General features: G+C 44.0%; 1 protein-coding gene across 2 annotated transcripts in view; it reads right to left on the reverse strand.

Annotated features, from left to right (window-relative positions):
• DHX35 (DEAH-box helicase 35) overlaps positions 1-13,178 on the reverse strand; it is a 44,071-nt gene that overhangs the window by 19,247 nt on the left and 11,646 nt on the right. Inside the window, exons 5-10 of one of the 2 annotated variants that reach the window (XM_081322864.1) lie at positions 4,707-4,811; positions 3,992-4,053; positions 3,030-3,099; positions 2,277-2,336; positions 535-647; positions 138-365 (exon numbers count right to left, since the gene is read on the reverse strand). In XM_081322864.1, coding sequence (XP_081178990.1) covers positions 138-365; positions 535-647; positions 2,277-2,336; positions 3,030-3,099; positions 3,992-4,053; positions 4,707-4,811 — 638 coding nt within the window. The remainder of the gene's footprint in view (positions 1-137; positions 366-534; positions 648-2,276; positions 2,337-3,029; positions 3,100-3,991; positions 4,054-4,706; positions 4,812-13,178) is intronic. The other variant, XM_081322865.1, reaches the window with a different exon arrangement.

Genomic DNA, 13,178 nt, shown 5'->3' on the forward strand with positions numbered 1-13,178 from the left:
TAGCAATGTTACAAGAACATAAAGGGACAAGCAAAAGATTATCCACCTATGACATCCACATTTCTTGCTCAGCACCAAGTGCAAAAGCAAGCATGCGGATGCATAGGTAAAGAACAAGCCCACTTCTGCCACCGGACCTTTCCATCTCCTTCTGTGGAGGAGGAGGGAGGGCATGAAGGTGCTGCCAAGCTTTCCCATAGCCCTTCTGTGGAGGGGGAAGGGGAGAATTAAGGTTCCAGGGGAGGAAAAGCATGAAGATTCCACCGAGCCCCCGTAGCACTTGTCTGAAGTCTGCTCCAGCTGGCCGGTGCAGAAGGGGACGGGGGAAGGTTCCTGAAGCCCTCCTCCACTCAAGTCTGCGCCTGCTGCTCACAAAATAGGAGAGAGATACAGTCAATTGGAAAACAGGATTTAGGTTTATATCCTAAATGTGTTGGTAACAAAGCCCAAGAATACCTAAAGGATCCATTTAATCGTCCTTTCTCAACCAGACTTCTCTTCTAACCACCACTTAAGCATTAAACAGGAACCGACCTCTGAATGTAGAAGACATCCACAGGAAACGTCCTTCCTTCCACAGTGAGGATCATGCTGGTATCTTTGCTTGGATCACTGCTCTCATTTTGGTTAAAGAAATCCCTAAATTTCTAAAGTAAGGACAGTAAAATGATCACCATCGACACCAGCTAAAGGAAACACACTTATCAAATACTGGAAATCCAAGGACAAATATATAAGTATAAAATAAAAACATGGATTTTTTGTGCAAACCAAATCCTTCTAGCAGCATATTTTCAAAATAACATCAAATAGTTAATAAAGCATATATAACTCGCATATATGATCTATCTATATATGTATTTCTGTCATATATATATATATATATATATATATATATGTAATCTTAGTAACATTTTAAATTTAATTTTTGGTAAATTTAAAAATAACAATTTGTTTATAAAAATGTAGTTAGCAGTTACAATTACAATTAACTGGAAGCAAATTTATACGTATATATAAATTTTATGAGATATTATTTGCATACTTGACACATATTAAATATGCAGTTAAGCTACTTTCTACATTCTATGTAGACACATTATGTATTATAAAACACAAGCATATAAAATACTAACCATATGAAATACAACTCAAATTTTTCAAATTAGCAGTGTGGTCTGTATTTCTTTTTTAGATTTACTCAGTCCAATAATTAATGTTCTGAAGGCATTTACTGTGATTAATAACAGAAATTTATTTACTACTTACATTACTAATGGATAATTATTTTCCATCAATTATCACTGGCAAACAAAAATTGCAGCCTTTTAATTTTTAATGAGTAGAAAAATTAGACAGAACTGAAAGAACATAAAAGCAGCCATTTATTCAATAACTCACTCACACACAAAGGATCTAATTTATATTAAAGTAAACTAAAATGCAATTTTGCAGGTTTTCTGAAAAGGAATTCTTGTACGCAGTTCAGCCAAGTAGAGATAACTCAAATCTTTAAGCTTTATACAAGATAACCATTGCCAATTAAATACTTTTGAGGTTAATTGTGGCTTTCAGTACCTAGCTAGGAGAAAAAGTCATCCACACATTAATTTTTTTTACTGAGAAACATGACGTCCATCGTACAAAGCTTATTTTTTTCCCCTGGGCTGGCATAATGCTTTGACTACATTTCCAAAACAAAGATCCCTGGGAAATGGATCTTGTTAAGGCAAACACTTTTTATCAACCGTATTTATAGAACTATGGGTTTTTTTAAAGAAAAAAAATACTATGTTAGGAAAGAAGAGTTGTGAGCACTGGAGGAAGATCTCCATCCCTCTTTCTATTACCAAGGAAGCAGGGAAGAGGGAGGAGGGGAAGAATTCATACAGTGATTTGGAATGGGAATGACTAGAAATGAATGGAATGCTCCGAAATCAAAATAGTGTGTCTTTTCAAATGACTTTATCAACTGTGAACTAAAATCCAAATTCAGAACAAATTTTCCAAGTGCATCAAATGGTCCATTTATTTTCCTAAGCTTAAAATAGTTTCTATTACAAAATTAATCATTTGAACAAAATCACTGCTTTTAAACAATCACCATTTACTCTGGTGGGGCTTAAGGTCACAGCATTATGTTTCTAGAAGACTATGCCTTTGTACTCAAATATACTGATGAAACTCTTACACTTGGCATCCTAGAGGATAGATCACAACTCAATATATATATATTGCCTTGTCTTTCTAACATACTTTTCTGGAGCGTCACCTACCTCAGCATCCAGTGTAGCAGATGCTATAATCAAGCGAAGATCTCCTCGTTTTTTCTGAACCTATAGTGAAAAATATTAAAGATTGTTCAAATATCATAAAAATCTAAAATTAACATTGATGTGAACTACTGGCACTATATTTCACATTTACATATTAATATTATAAGTTAATATATTCTCATTTTCTCATAGAAGGTCCCATTCAGCTAAACTTCTGAGAAGAGCATGTTTTCATGCATTAGTTGTTAATGCCATAGATTCTCCTCTTCTGAATGATCAATTAAATATCTCAATTTAACCCTAGAAGTATGTAATCTTTACAATAACCCTCATCCTTGATATATCTTGCCCAAAAATTACTAAGCAACATTGCACAGTGAAACAGGATACACTATGCTATTTTCTCCATAGCACTCATATTCTTGAAGAGAATGATGCTAGAAAATGACAACAACATACCAGAAGGAAAGTACACACAGCTTTCCAAATACAGAACTATATTCCACAGCATCTCCATTGGCCATGCTGGGTGGATTTACTGGGAACAGTAGTTCAGCGACTTCTATTTGGACCACAAATTCTCATTCTTAATGTAGATTGAATATAAGGACCTTAAAAATGATTGGAACTGACAAGGTATAAGCAAGATTGCAGGCCAACAGCAACATAGTACGGTAATTGTAAATATTTGCTTTGTTCCCAACTCAATGGTTGCAAAAGGAGGTATTAAAAATATATAGTCAGAATTCTAACCTTTTTTAATAAGCCAATAGCAATATCTGTATATAAAGTCCTTTCGTGAGCTTCATCCAACATGATGACACTAAACAAAAGCCAAAATATATTTTTAAAAAATATCCCAATCATGAAATTTTCATCACAATATTAAACATGCTTTGGTAGCACAAGTTAATAAATATAATTCATGATTTAATAGCCACAGTTAATATATTATGGAAATCATGTAACTAAACTGATGTTACACACTTGTGACTCCCTAACTTTAAAAACTTCAAGTTACAATAAAGCATAATTATACATAAATTCTCAGAAATACAACTCAAAATAATTAATAGAAGGTCAAGAATAGCTTTTTATCTAAACCATGTCCTTTGAAGAAAATATTCAAGAATTGCAATCTGAAATACTTTTCTTGGGCTACATCTAGCTATTTTATTCCACTGGCAAAATCTGGTCAATTAACCAAATGGATACTTATTTTCCATCTGACCTACTAAATAATGTGAACCTTCAAAACATATTTGGAGCACACAGAAAAACAGAAAAATAGAAGTTGTTCTTGTTCTGGGAGTTAATGTTTACTTATATAATAGATTTTTTAACACAAATGAATAAATATGTGGTATGTATTGTAGCAAAACTCAGAAAGACAAATAAAAACAGAAGGAATGAAAAAAACACCAATCTGCTTAATATTCTAATATCTCTTATGAACTCTATGTTTGTGTTTGTGTGTGTACAGATAGTTGGTAGGTACGTATGTCGACAGTGAGTCAGTCAGTATCATTATAGTATGTGATTTATTGAAATGAAGAAAACCCAGAATAAAAAAAACCCTAGAATACAAGATTACTCCCTATTTACAGTCTATATTCAACAAAAATAAGAAAATAAAGTAACAAAGAGAGGTAGAAATGAATACAGAAAAAGGAAAATTTCACCATTTATAGCTTTACAACAATCAGCGTGTTTACCTATATCTGGTTAGTAATGGGTCAGCCATCATTTCCCTGACCAGCATTCCATCTGTCAGAAACTGTAACAAACAAACAAAAAACATCTATGTTTGTTCTGAAACAAGATTCATGCCCCCAAATTGCAGCAGTTGGTAAGTAATTTCATCTACTTCCATGGGTTCAGAGATTATTTATTTATTATTTTTATTTTATTGGATTTGTATACCGCCCTATTCCCGTAGGACTCAGGGCAGTTTACAGGGCAGTTAAAACCATGAATACAAAAAATTAAAAACAAATAAAACAATTAAATTAAATTAGTGTGGCTCTTTTATATAGGCAAAGTAGTAGCATGTTTGCAGAAAACAAGGAATACTTGGAAGAAACTGAAAGTTTGGAGAACGACAAACAACATAAAGAAAAACTGGGCTCTGCAACCATTCAAGCCAGTTATCAAGTGTCTCAATTGCAATCATGTGACCGTGGAGATGGTGAATTATAAGTGTGAGTAAAGGTTACAAGGCACTTTTTCCAACCATCATTAAATAAATGGTTGTAAATCAAGGACTAACTGTATTTGACTCTGAAATACATTAGAACCTATTCAAAACAGTCAATCAGTATTGATCTCCATTGTTCTCCTCCCCAGAAAGTACTGTTTCACTTGATCCTCACTGACTGGAAATATTTGTAAACACTTTTAGGATAGAAGCATTTTCCTCAAATATATTACCTTAATTCTTGTAGCCTGTGGGTCAGTACAGTCATCAAATCGAATGCAATATCCAACTTCATGGCCCAGCAAGGCACCCCTCTCCTCAGCTACCCGCTCTGCAATCTAGGAAAAAGAATAACATTAATATTGCAAAAAATAAACACATTTGATTTGTGAATATGTGCTGTTTGTTTATCTTGCACAACTAGGGAAAAATAATTAAAAAATCAGTGAGGTAAAATTTGGTTAACTTGAGCTAATTCTGTTAGATCATTATGTAGTAGTTAACCAATCTTTATATGGCAAGACCCAGTTTTCATTAATAAATACTGGCAATGCAATTATTCTGCTTTTACAAGGATGAGGAAAACTAAAATAAAATTTTCTGTACTTAAAGGTTGCACCAGCACAAGAACTTCAACACAAGAAAGCCAGAGGTCCTCCAAAACTTTCTTCCACCAGAAAATTGCCAGATTGTCGGCGATTTTCCCTTCATCAACAGAAATTTGGTGGCGGCATTCCAGTTGTAAAATGCTCTCACTACTAAAGAGGTGTACCTGGTGCCAAAAAGATCATGTAATAGAAGCAACTAGACATATTTTTGGATCCAAATTAAGACTATACAAAGAAAACTACAACTTGAGAAATGACATTGTCTGCTCTATGTTTCTGTATGAAAAGGCACCAGAGAGAGGAATTATTTGTTAGCATTCATTAGCTTTCTAAAGAGATGACATTATGGGAAAGAAATAAAATGTCTGCAATGATTTGACACTCAATGAATTAAAATTATTTTAAAGCTTTCTTACGGCTGCTTCCCCTGTCACAGTTTTATGTCTTCAACACTATTTCACAATATTCCATCAGTGTACAGATAAGCAGTTTCATTCTAATAATAAATTTCAATTAGTTATAAAGCTAAATAAACAAAAGCATAATCTATATCAACTAATACTTGCTGCACCAAAGATAGAAATGTCCAAGTGTGTTTAACACTTGTTTTTCAAAATGGGCCATGTGATAAATTTCAACAAGCTAGAAAAGAACCAAAGTTCAAATGACACATTATAATCATATTTATGCAATGTGTCATTTTAATAAATATAGAATATCTTTCAAATACAATGCCTATAATTCAAGAAAAATATAGCAAACTTTTACAAAGTTCCAAAATGTTAAGTATTTTGTGTAGTGCATTTCGTGCCCTTCAAGTAAATGTGGTTATGAAATAAAAGCAACTATTTAGTGCTATTTACTAATTTTCCTAATTTTACAGATTAAACTAGTCTTTATCACTCTGGGGAATCAACAGAATGGATGAAATCTTAGGAACACCAAATCTTCAATGCATTTGGCATTCTCACAGGGTAGTGACTATTTTAAAATTTTATTTTTTATTTTTTAGAAATTAATAAACTATTTTGTAAATCATGCAGCAGAACCCAGGGAATGAAATTCCAGCTCCAGGCATAGTCTGAGCATTCTGCTATTGGGACATTTCATTGAATCCAACCCTTCCCTAAGGATGAAAATGAAGGAGTAACATACAACATCTTTCCTACAAGTAGCACTTGTTGCTATAATCATCTCTTCCATTATAAGCAACAGGAGAAAATTGAACTAATGGCTCCTTTAAAGTTCCTCCCCAGACAGAAAATAGGAGGACTTAGGATGTTTCACATCCATAAGACCGACTGATATCTCAGGTTTAATCACACATATATCCCCAGCACCAGACCTTATTGATATGGAAGGGTCTCAACTTGGGAAGTGGAAAGGAAATTCCAATGCCAGATTCTCCCTCTAAAATTAAGAATCAAAATTGATTAATCTTATTAGAAAGAACCCTCTTGGAGACATAGCTTTTGGCAGTGTCCAAAGAAATATAAAACTAAGCACAATCAATTTATCTTGTGTACTATTTAATTCCATTAAATGGCAACTTATTGCTGAAACCAAGATGACTTTCAATTTAGCAGATTTAATAAAATATCAAATATCTCATTAACCATGTATAAGCCCTTTAGCATTCCTAAAATAGCTCTTTGGATCCTAGCTTTAATGCCATAGTTATCCACTGCAAGATCGGTTTGCGCCCTGTGTCAAAAATTTTCAACCTATGCAATGAATTATAATGAAATATACCGATTAATCTAAATGTACTGTCAAAGACTTTCCAGATTTTTACCTGTCTGCTGCATAGGTAGAGTTATACAAAACAGATAGCTTTGGATAGCCCATGTCTAATCCCAAAGTGTACTTTTCAAATGTTTGGGTCTATATGGAATGAAGCAGAACAGTTTTGTTTCATATGTAAACAGAAAGCTGATTGTTCTCGACAGAAATGGTTTGGGGCAGTCCAGGAACAGTAGGAAAAAGCAAATGAAAATGGTTTTTGTTTGTGATGACATCAGCAGCAGTCACTGAAGGGAGGCAGATGAAGAAGGGAAGGAAGGTGCTTAGAAATGGGGAACAAATTAGCCTACGGGTGTTGTGACTCAGGGCCAGCCGGTGGGTCCGACAGCCGGGTCCGATGTATCGGAGGATTCAGATGTGGGGGAGGAGGGAAACGAACCGGCTGATGATGATGTGGAGGCTTTGCAGAGTCCTCAGCCGGGGACCTCTTCTCAGCTGTGTGAGCCCGAGAGTGCGGAGGATGATGACCCACAGCTGGCCCTGTTCAAGGACGCCCGACGTAGGAGGCAGACGAGCAGGGACAAACAAAGAAAGACTATGGGACTCCTCGGGAGGAGGCACAGGGAGACCACGCCCTGAGCTCTCTATAAAAGAAGTGTTTGGGGAGGGGCTAGTTGCTGAAAGCAACTTTTTCGTTTGAGAAGACAAGCTCTTGTGTTTTGTTATCTGCGTCATTAAACCTTGGCAGAAGCCTTTTAGCCTTGGACGCTTTCCAGACTCGTCTCTTAATTAGGGGTTGGGAGAAGAGGGCTGGTCCAGAACAGTTTGCTTTCAGCCACTCACCCCTTAATACTACGATGGAGCAGCTTCTTGCCGAGAATGCCCAGCTCAACCAGCAACTCACCTTGCTGGCCACTCAGGTGGCACAACTGCAGGCTCAGGTACATGCTGCCCCCCCACCCAGGAGGAAATGTCAGTTAGCTATGCCGGATAAGTTTGCTGGTAAACCAGAACTGTTTCCTGCCTTCCTGGGACAATGCCAGCTTTATATCAGCGTGAGAGCAGCTGATTTCCCCACTGACCGTGATAAGGTGGGATTCGTGTTGAGCCTTCTGTCGGGAGATGCAGCTCGTTGGGGCACGCCTCTGTTGGCACAGCCTAGCCCTTTGTTGGATAACTTTGGGGGGTTTTGTGACCATATGCGCCTCATGTACGAGGACCCGATTAAGGCGCAGACCGCCACCCGACGTCTGAAAGCTTTGAGGCAGGGTCAGCGCCCCCTACAGGCCTATATCAGCGATTTCCGGCTGCTTAGCCAGGATTCCGCCTGGAATGAGGCTGCGCTCGTGGATGCCTTTCAGGATGGCTTGTCAGAGGAGATGTTGGATGAGCTGGCCCGCGTGGACATTCCCTCAGATCTGAATGGGCTGATCCATCTTTGTCTGCGGATCGATGCCCGGCTGCAGCAGCGTAAGAGTCGCCGTGCCACCCCACAGACCCCTGCCGCCCCTGTTGTGCGTGAGCCCCCAGTCCAGAGGGAGGAGCCAATGGAGCTGGGTGCCGCCAGGTCCCGTCTATCGGTGACGGAAATGGACAGACGACGATCGGAGGGGTTGTGTTTCTACTGTGGGGACCCTGGACATTTGGCTGCTTCTTGCCCAAAGAAGCGTCAGCGGGCGTCAGTGACCAAGCCAGCTCCGAGAAAGTCCCCTGCTTTGCTATCGGGAAACGGTCCGAGCCCGATCTAGACGGTGTGAAAGATCGGGCGACCCACAACGATCACGCCGAGCGACGCCGTTCCGACGGTGCCTGTGAACCTCCACGGCATTTGATTTTGGAGGCACGACTGATCCTTCCTGGCAAGCCAGAGGGGATTCCGGTCCATGCCTTAATTGACTCTGGGGCTACCACTAACTTTATGGATTCGGCCTTTGTGGCCAAATGGGCTGTTCCCCAGTGTCCGGTGGATCCGCCCATGCTTGTGGAGACCATCGATGGTCGAGTGCTCCTGTCCGGGCCTATCACGGCCGCCACGCAACCCGTGTGTATGGCCATCAGTACCCATGTGGAGGCCATTCAGTTTTACGTCACTTCGGATCTGCACTTCCCCGTGGTCTTGGGACTGGCGTGGCTCCGGGCGCATGATCCACAGATCTATTGGTCTCAGAACTTGGTCACCTTCCCAAGTTTGCAGTGCGTGGACCACACCCGCCATATCTGTGCCGGCCAGGTGGAGGGTTCCTCAGGGGTTTCCTTGCCTCCCGTACTGTCCGACTTTGCTGACGTGTTCAGCGAGTCAGAGGCGGACCAATTACCCCCGCACAGGCCCTACGACTGCTCCATTGACCTAGTCCCTGATGCGCCTCTCCCAGTGGGGCGTTTGTACTCCATGTCGGAGCCCGAGTTGGCCGCATTGCGGGACTTCCTGACAAAGAACTTGGCTCGTGGATTCATCCGGCCCTCGTCCTCGCCAGTGTCTGCGCCCGTGCTCTTCGTCAAAAAGAAGTCGGGCGAGTTACGGCTTTGCTGTGACTACCGGAAACTCAACGCTATCACGGTGCGTAACCGCTACCCGCTGCCCCTCATCCCCGAGCTCTTGGACCGACTCCGGGAGGCTAAGATCTTCACGAAACTGGACCTGCGTGGAGCTTACAACCTCGTCAGGGTTCGGCCGGGTGATGAGTGGAAGACAGCGTTTGGTACTCGCTATGGACATTTCGAGTACACGGTGATGCCGTTTGGCCTGACCAACGCCCCCGCTGTGTTTCAGCATTTTATGAACGACATCTTTCGGGATCTGTTGGACCAGTTTGTTGTGATTTACCTGGACGACATCCTGATTTACTCCCCGTCGCGTGAAGCGCATCATCAGCATCTCCGTCAGGTCCTGCAGCGCCTCCGGAAACATCGGCTGTTTGCCAAGTTGGAGAAGTGCCAGTTCTACCAGGTGACCATTGATTTCTTGGGCCACCGCATTTCTCCCGAGGGCATCGCCATGGATCCAAGTAAAGTTGAGTCGTTGCAGAGTTGGCAACCCCCGCGTCGCGTGAAGGATGTTCAGCGACTTCTTGGATTTGCCAACTACTATCGGACATTCATCCCTGGCTTTGCTGCCTTGACAGCCCCCCTCACCCGGCTCCTGCAGAAGAAGACTCGGTTCCAGTGGAACGCCCCCGAACAACAGGCGTTCCAGGCTTTGAAGGACGCCTTCATGAAGGAGCCCATCTTGAAGCATCCTGACCCGCAACGGCCGTTTGTCGTGGAGGCGGACGCCTCCGACATTGCCATTGGGGCCGTGTTACTCCAGGCAGCGACGCCCAACGGTACCCTTTTCCCTTGCGCGTATCACTCTCGGAAATTGAATCCCTCGGAGCGCAACTATACCATCTGGGAGAAGGAGCTGCTGGCCATCAAGGCGGCGTTCGAGGCTTGGAGGCATCATCTGGAGGGGGCGCGGCATCAAATCGAGGTCCGGACGGACCACAAGAATCTGGAAAGCCTGCAGACCGCTCGGAATTTGAATCAACGCCAGATCCGGTGGTCCCTCTTCTTTGCGAGGTTTGACTTTCGGGTGCGGTACATTCCAAGCGGGCACAACCAGAGAGCGGATGCTCTGTCCAGGAAGCCCGAGTACACCCGAGTGGAAGACAAGCTTCCGCCCAGGACAGTGATCCCCGTCGAGTCTTTTGCTGCGGTACGGGAGCCGGTGGATATACGGGCTCGGATCCGGGAGGCGCAGCAGCAGGAGGCGTGGGTGGCTCAGCGGAAGGAAGAGGTGGGGCCAGATTCGCCTTGGTCGGTCACGGATGGACTCCTGTATTATCGTGACCGGCTCTATGTTCCAGGAGGGCCACTCAGGGGACTCGTCCTCAGCCAATGTCATGATAACCCGGCTGCGGGGCATTTTGGCCTGTTCAAGACTCTGAACCTGGTCTCCCGTACTTTCTGGTGGCCCCGAGTCCGACACGATGTCCAGTCTTATGTCACCTCCTGCGTCCCATGCAGGCAGGCCAAGTCAGCGACAGGGGCCCCGCCTGGTTTACTGCAGCCTTTGCCAACGCCCAAGAGACCCTGGGGGGCTGTGTCCATGGACTTTCTGACGGATCTACCCCCATCCTCCGGCTTCACGACAGTGTTTGTGGTGGTGGACATGTTGACCAAGATGGCGCACTTCATCCCCTGTCGCGGCTTACCGTCAGCTTGCGCCACTAGTCGCATGTTCATCCAACAGGTGTTCCGGCTGCACGGCCTTCCCGACAGGGTCGTCTCCGATAGGGGGGCCCAGTTTACAGCCCGCTTCTGGCAGGAGTTGATGCGGGCGTTGGACATTAAGGTTTGCCTCTCGTCCGCGCATCATCCTCAGACCGACGGGGGTACCGAGAAGGTCATCGGCATCTTAGAGCAGTATCTGCGCTGCTATGTTAACCTGCAGCAGGACAACTGGGTGGACTATTTGGCCATAGCCGAGTTTGCCTTTAATAACTCGCAACACACCTCCACGCAGATGACACCGTTCTTGGCCAACGTGGGTTATCACCCCAGGTTCTTCCCTCTTTCTCCCGTGGACTCACCGGAGCCGGCAGCGAACGAATTCATGGCGGAGTTACAGGCGATCCATCGGTTGGTGCGACGGCAGCTGGAGAAGGCCAAGGCCGACTACAAGAGGTTCGCCGATCGGTCGAGAAGGGATACGCCTCCACTATCGGTGGGGGATCGGGTCTGGCTGTCCACCAGGAACCTACCATCCACTCGGCCGGCGAGGAAGCTGGACCACCGTTACCTTGGACCGTTCCCAGTCGAGGCCGTCATCAACCCGGTCGCCTATCGTTTAACTCTGCCACGTTCCCTGCGCGTGCACCCCGTCTTCCATCGGTCCTTGTTGGTCCCCGAACAACCGGCCTGTCCACTTCGCCAAGCGGAACCTCCCCCATCAGGAACTCGTGATGGAGGCAGCACCCCCGAGTACGAGGTCGCCAGCATCAGGGATTCCCGCTGGTTGAAAGGTCGCTTCCAGTACCTGATCGAGTGGAAAGGGTACGGGCCGGAGGACTTCACATGGGAAGACGCGACCGCCGTTCATGCCCCTGCGTTGGTGACTGCTTTTCACGAACAGTTCCCATCCCGACCGCATCCGGATCGGCAGACCCGAGGGAAGGGCCCTGCGGTGCGGGATAGTGTTGTGACTCAGGGCCAGCCGGTGGGTCCGACAGCCGGGTCCGATGTATCGGAGGATTCAGATGTGGGGGAGGAGGGAAACGAACCGGCTGATGATGATGTGGAGGCTTTGCAGAGTCCTCAGCCGGGGACCTCTTCTCAGCTGTGTGAGCCCGAGAGTGCGGAGGATGATGACCCACAGCTGGCCCTGTTCAAGGACGCCCGACGTAGGAGGCAGACGAGCAGGGACAAACAAAGAAAGACTATGGGACTCCTCGGGAGGAGGCACAGGGAGACCACGCCCTGAGCTCTCTATAAAAGAAGTGTTTGGGGAGGGGCTAGTTGCTGAAAGCAACTTTTTCGTTTGAGAAGACAAGCTCTTGTGTTTTGTTATCTGCGTCATTAAACCTTGGCAGAAGCCTTTTAGCCTTGGACGCTTTCCAGACTCGTCTCTTAATTAGGGGTTGGGAGAAGAGGGCTGGTCCAGAACAACGGGTTACGCAGGAGAGATTGTAAGAGAGAATAATGGACACCAAGTTGGCTCTACCTGTCCTATAACATTTCTCCAGAATTTTTTTGTCTTGTAGCGTGTGGGTCTTGGTCAGAACTAAAATATTTCAAATTTTGTTTCTGTCAAGCCAAGATAGTACAGCGGAACTAAATATGATGATTTGTTTTAATTTGAAAACAATATATATGTGTGTGTGTGTGTATGTATGTATATATATATGTATGCACACACACACACACACACACACACACACACACACACACACATATATATATATATATATATATATATATATATATATGTTTTCGTAGATTCTCGCGGGTGTCTGTATGTGTAGATCTAGAGTCTCGGGTTTCTTCCCGCGTTCCTTTCATCTTCAGAAAGTTGTGGCGACGTTTCGACGAAATCCCATCCGTCATCATCAGGCCGGAGTGTTCCTCCTGCTGCTTCCAGGAGCAATGCGTGGTCTGGCTGTTCCTTTCCTTCCAACTGCCGGTGGGGCTGTGCTCTGAGGCGTGGCTGTCTTCTGATTGGGTGGATGCGTGGTTGTCTTCTGATTGGTTGGAGGCGTGGCTGTCTTCTGATTGGGTGGATGCGTGGTTGTCTTCTGATTGGTTGGAGGCGTGGCTGTCTTCTGGTTGGGTGGGGTGTGTTCTGAAAGGGTGGGGTTTTTTGTTGTGTTGTAATAT

Source organism: Vipera berus, assembly GCF_964194415.1.
Source record: "Vipera berus genome assembly, chromosome: 3".
NCBI lineage: Eukaryota > Metazoa > Chordata > Lepidosauria > Squamata > Viperidae > Vipera > Vipera berus.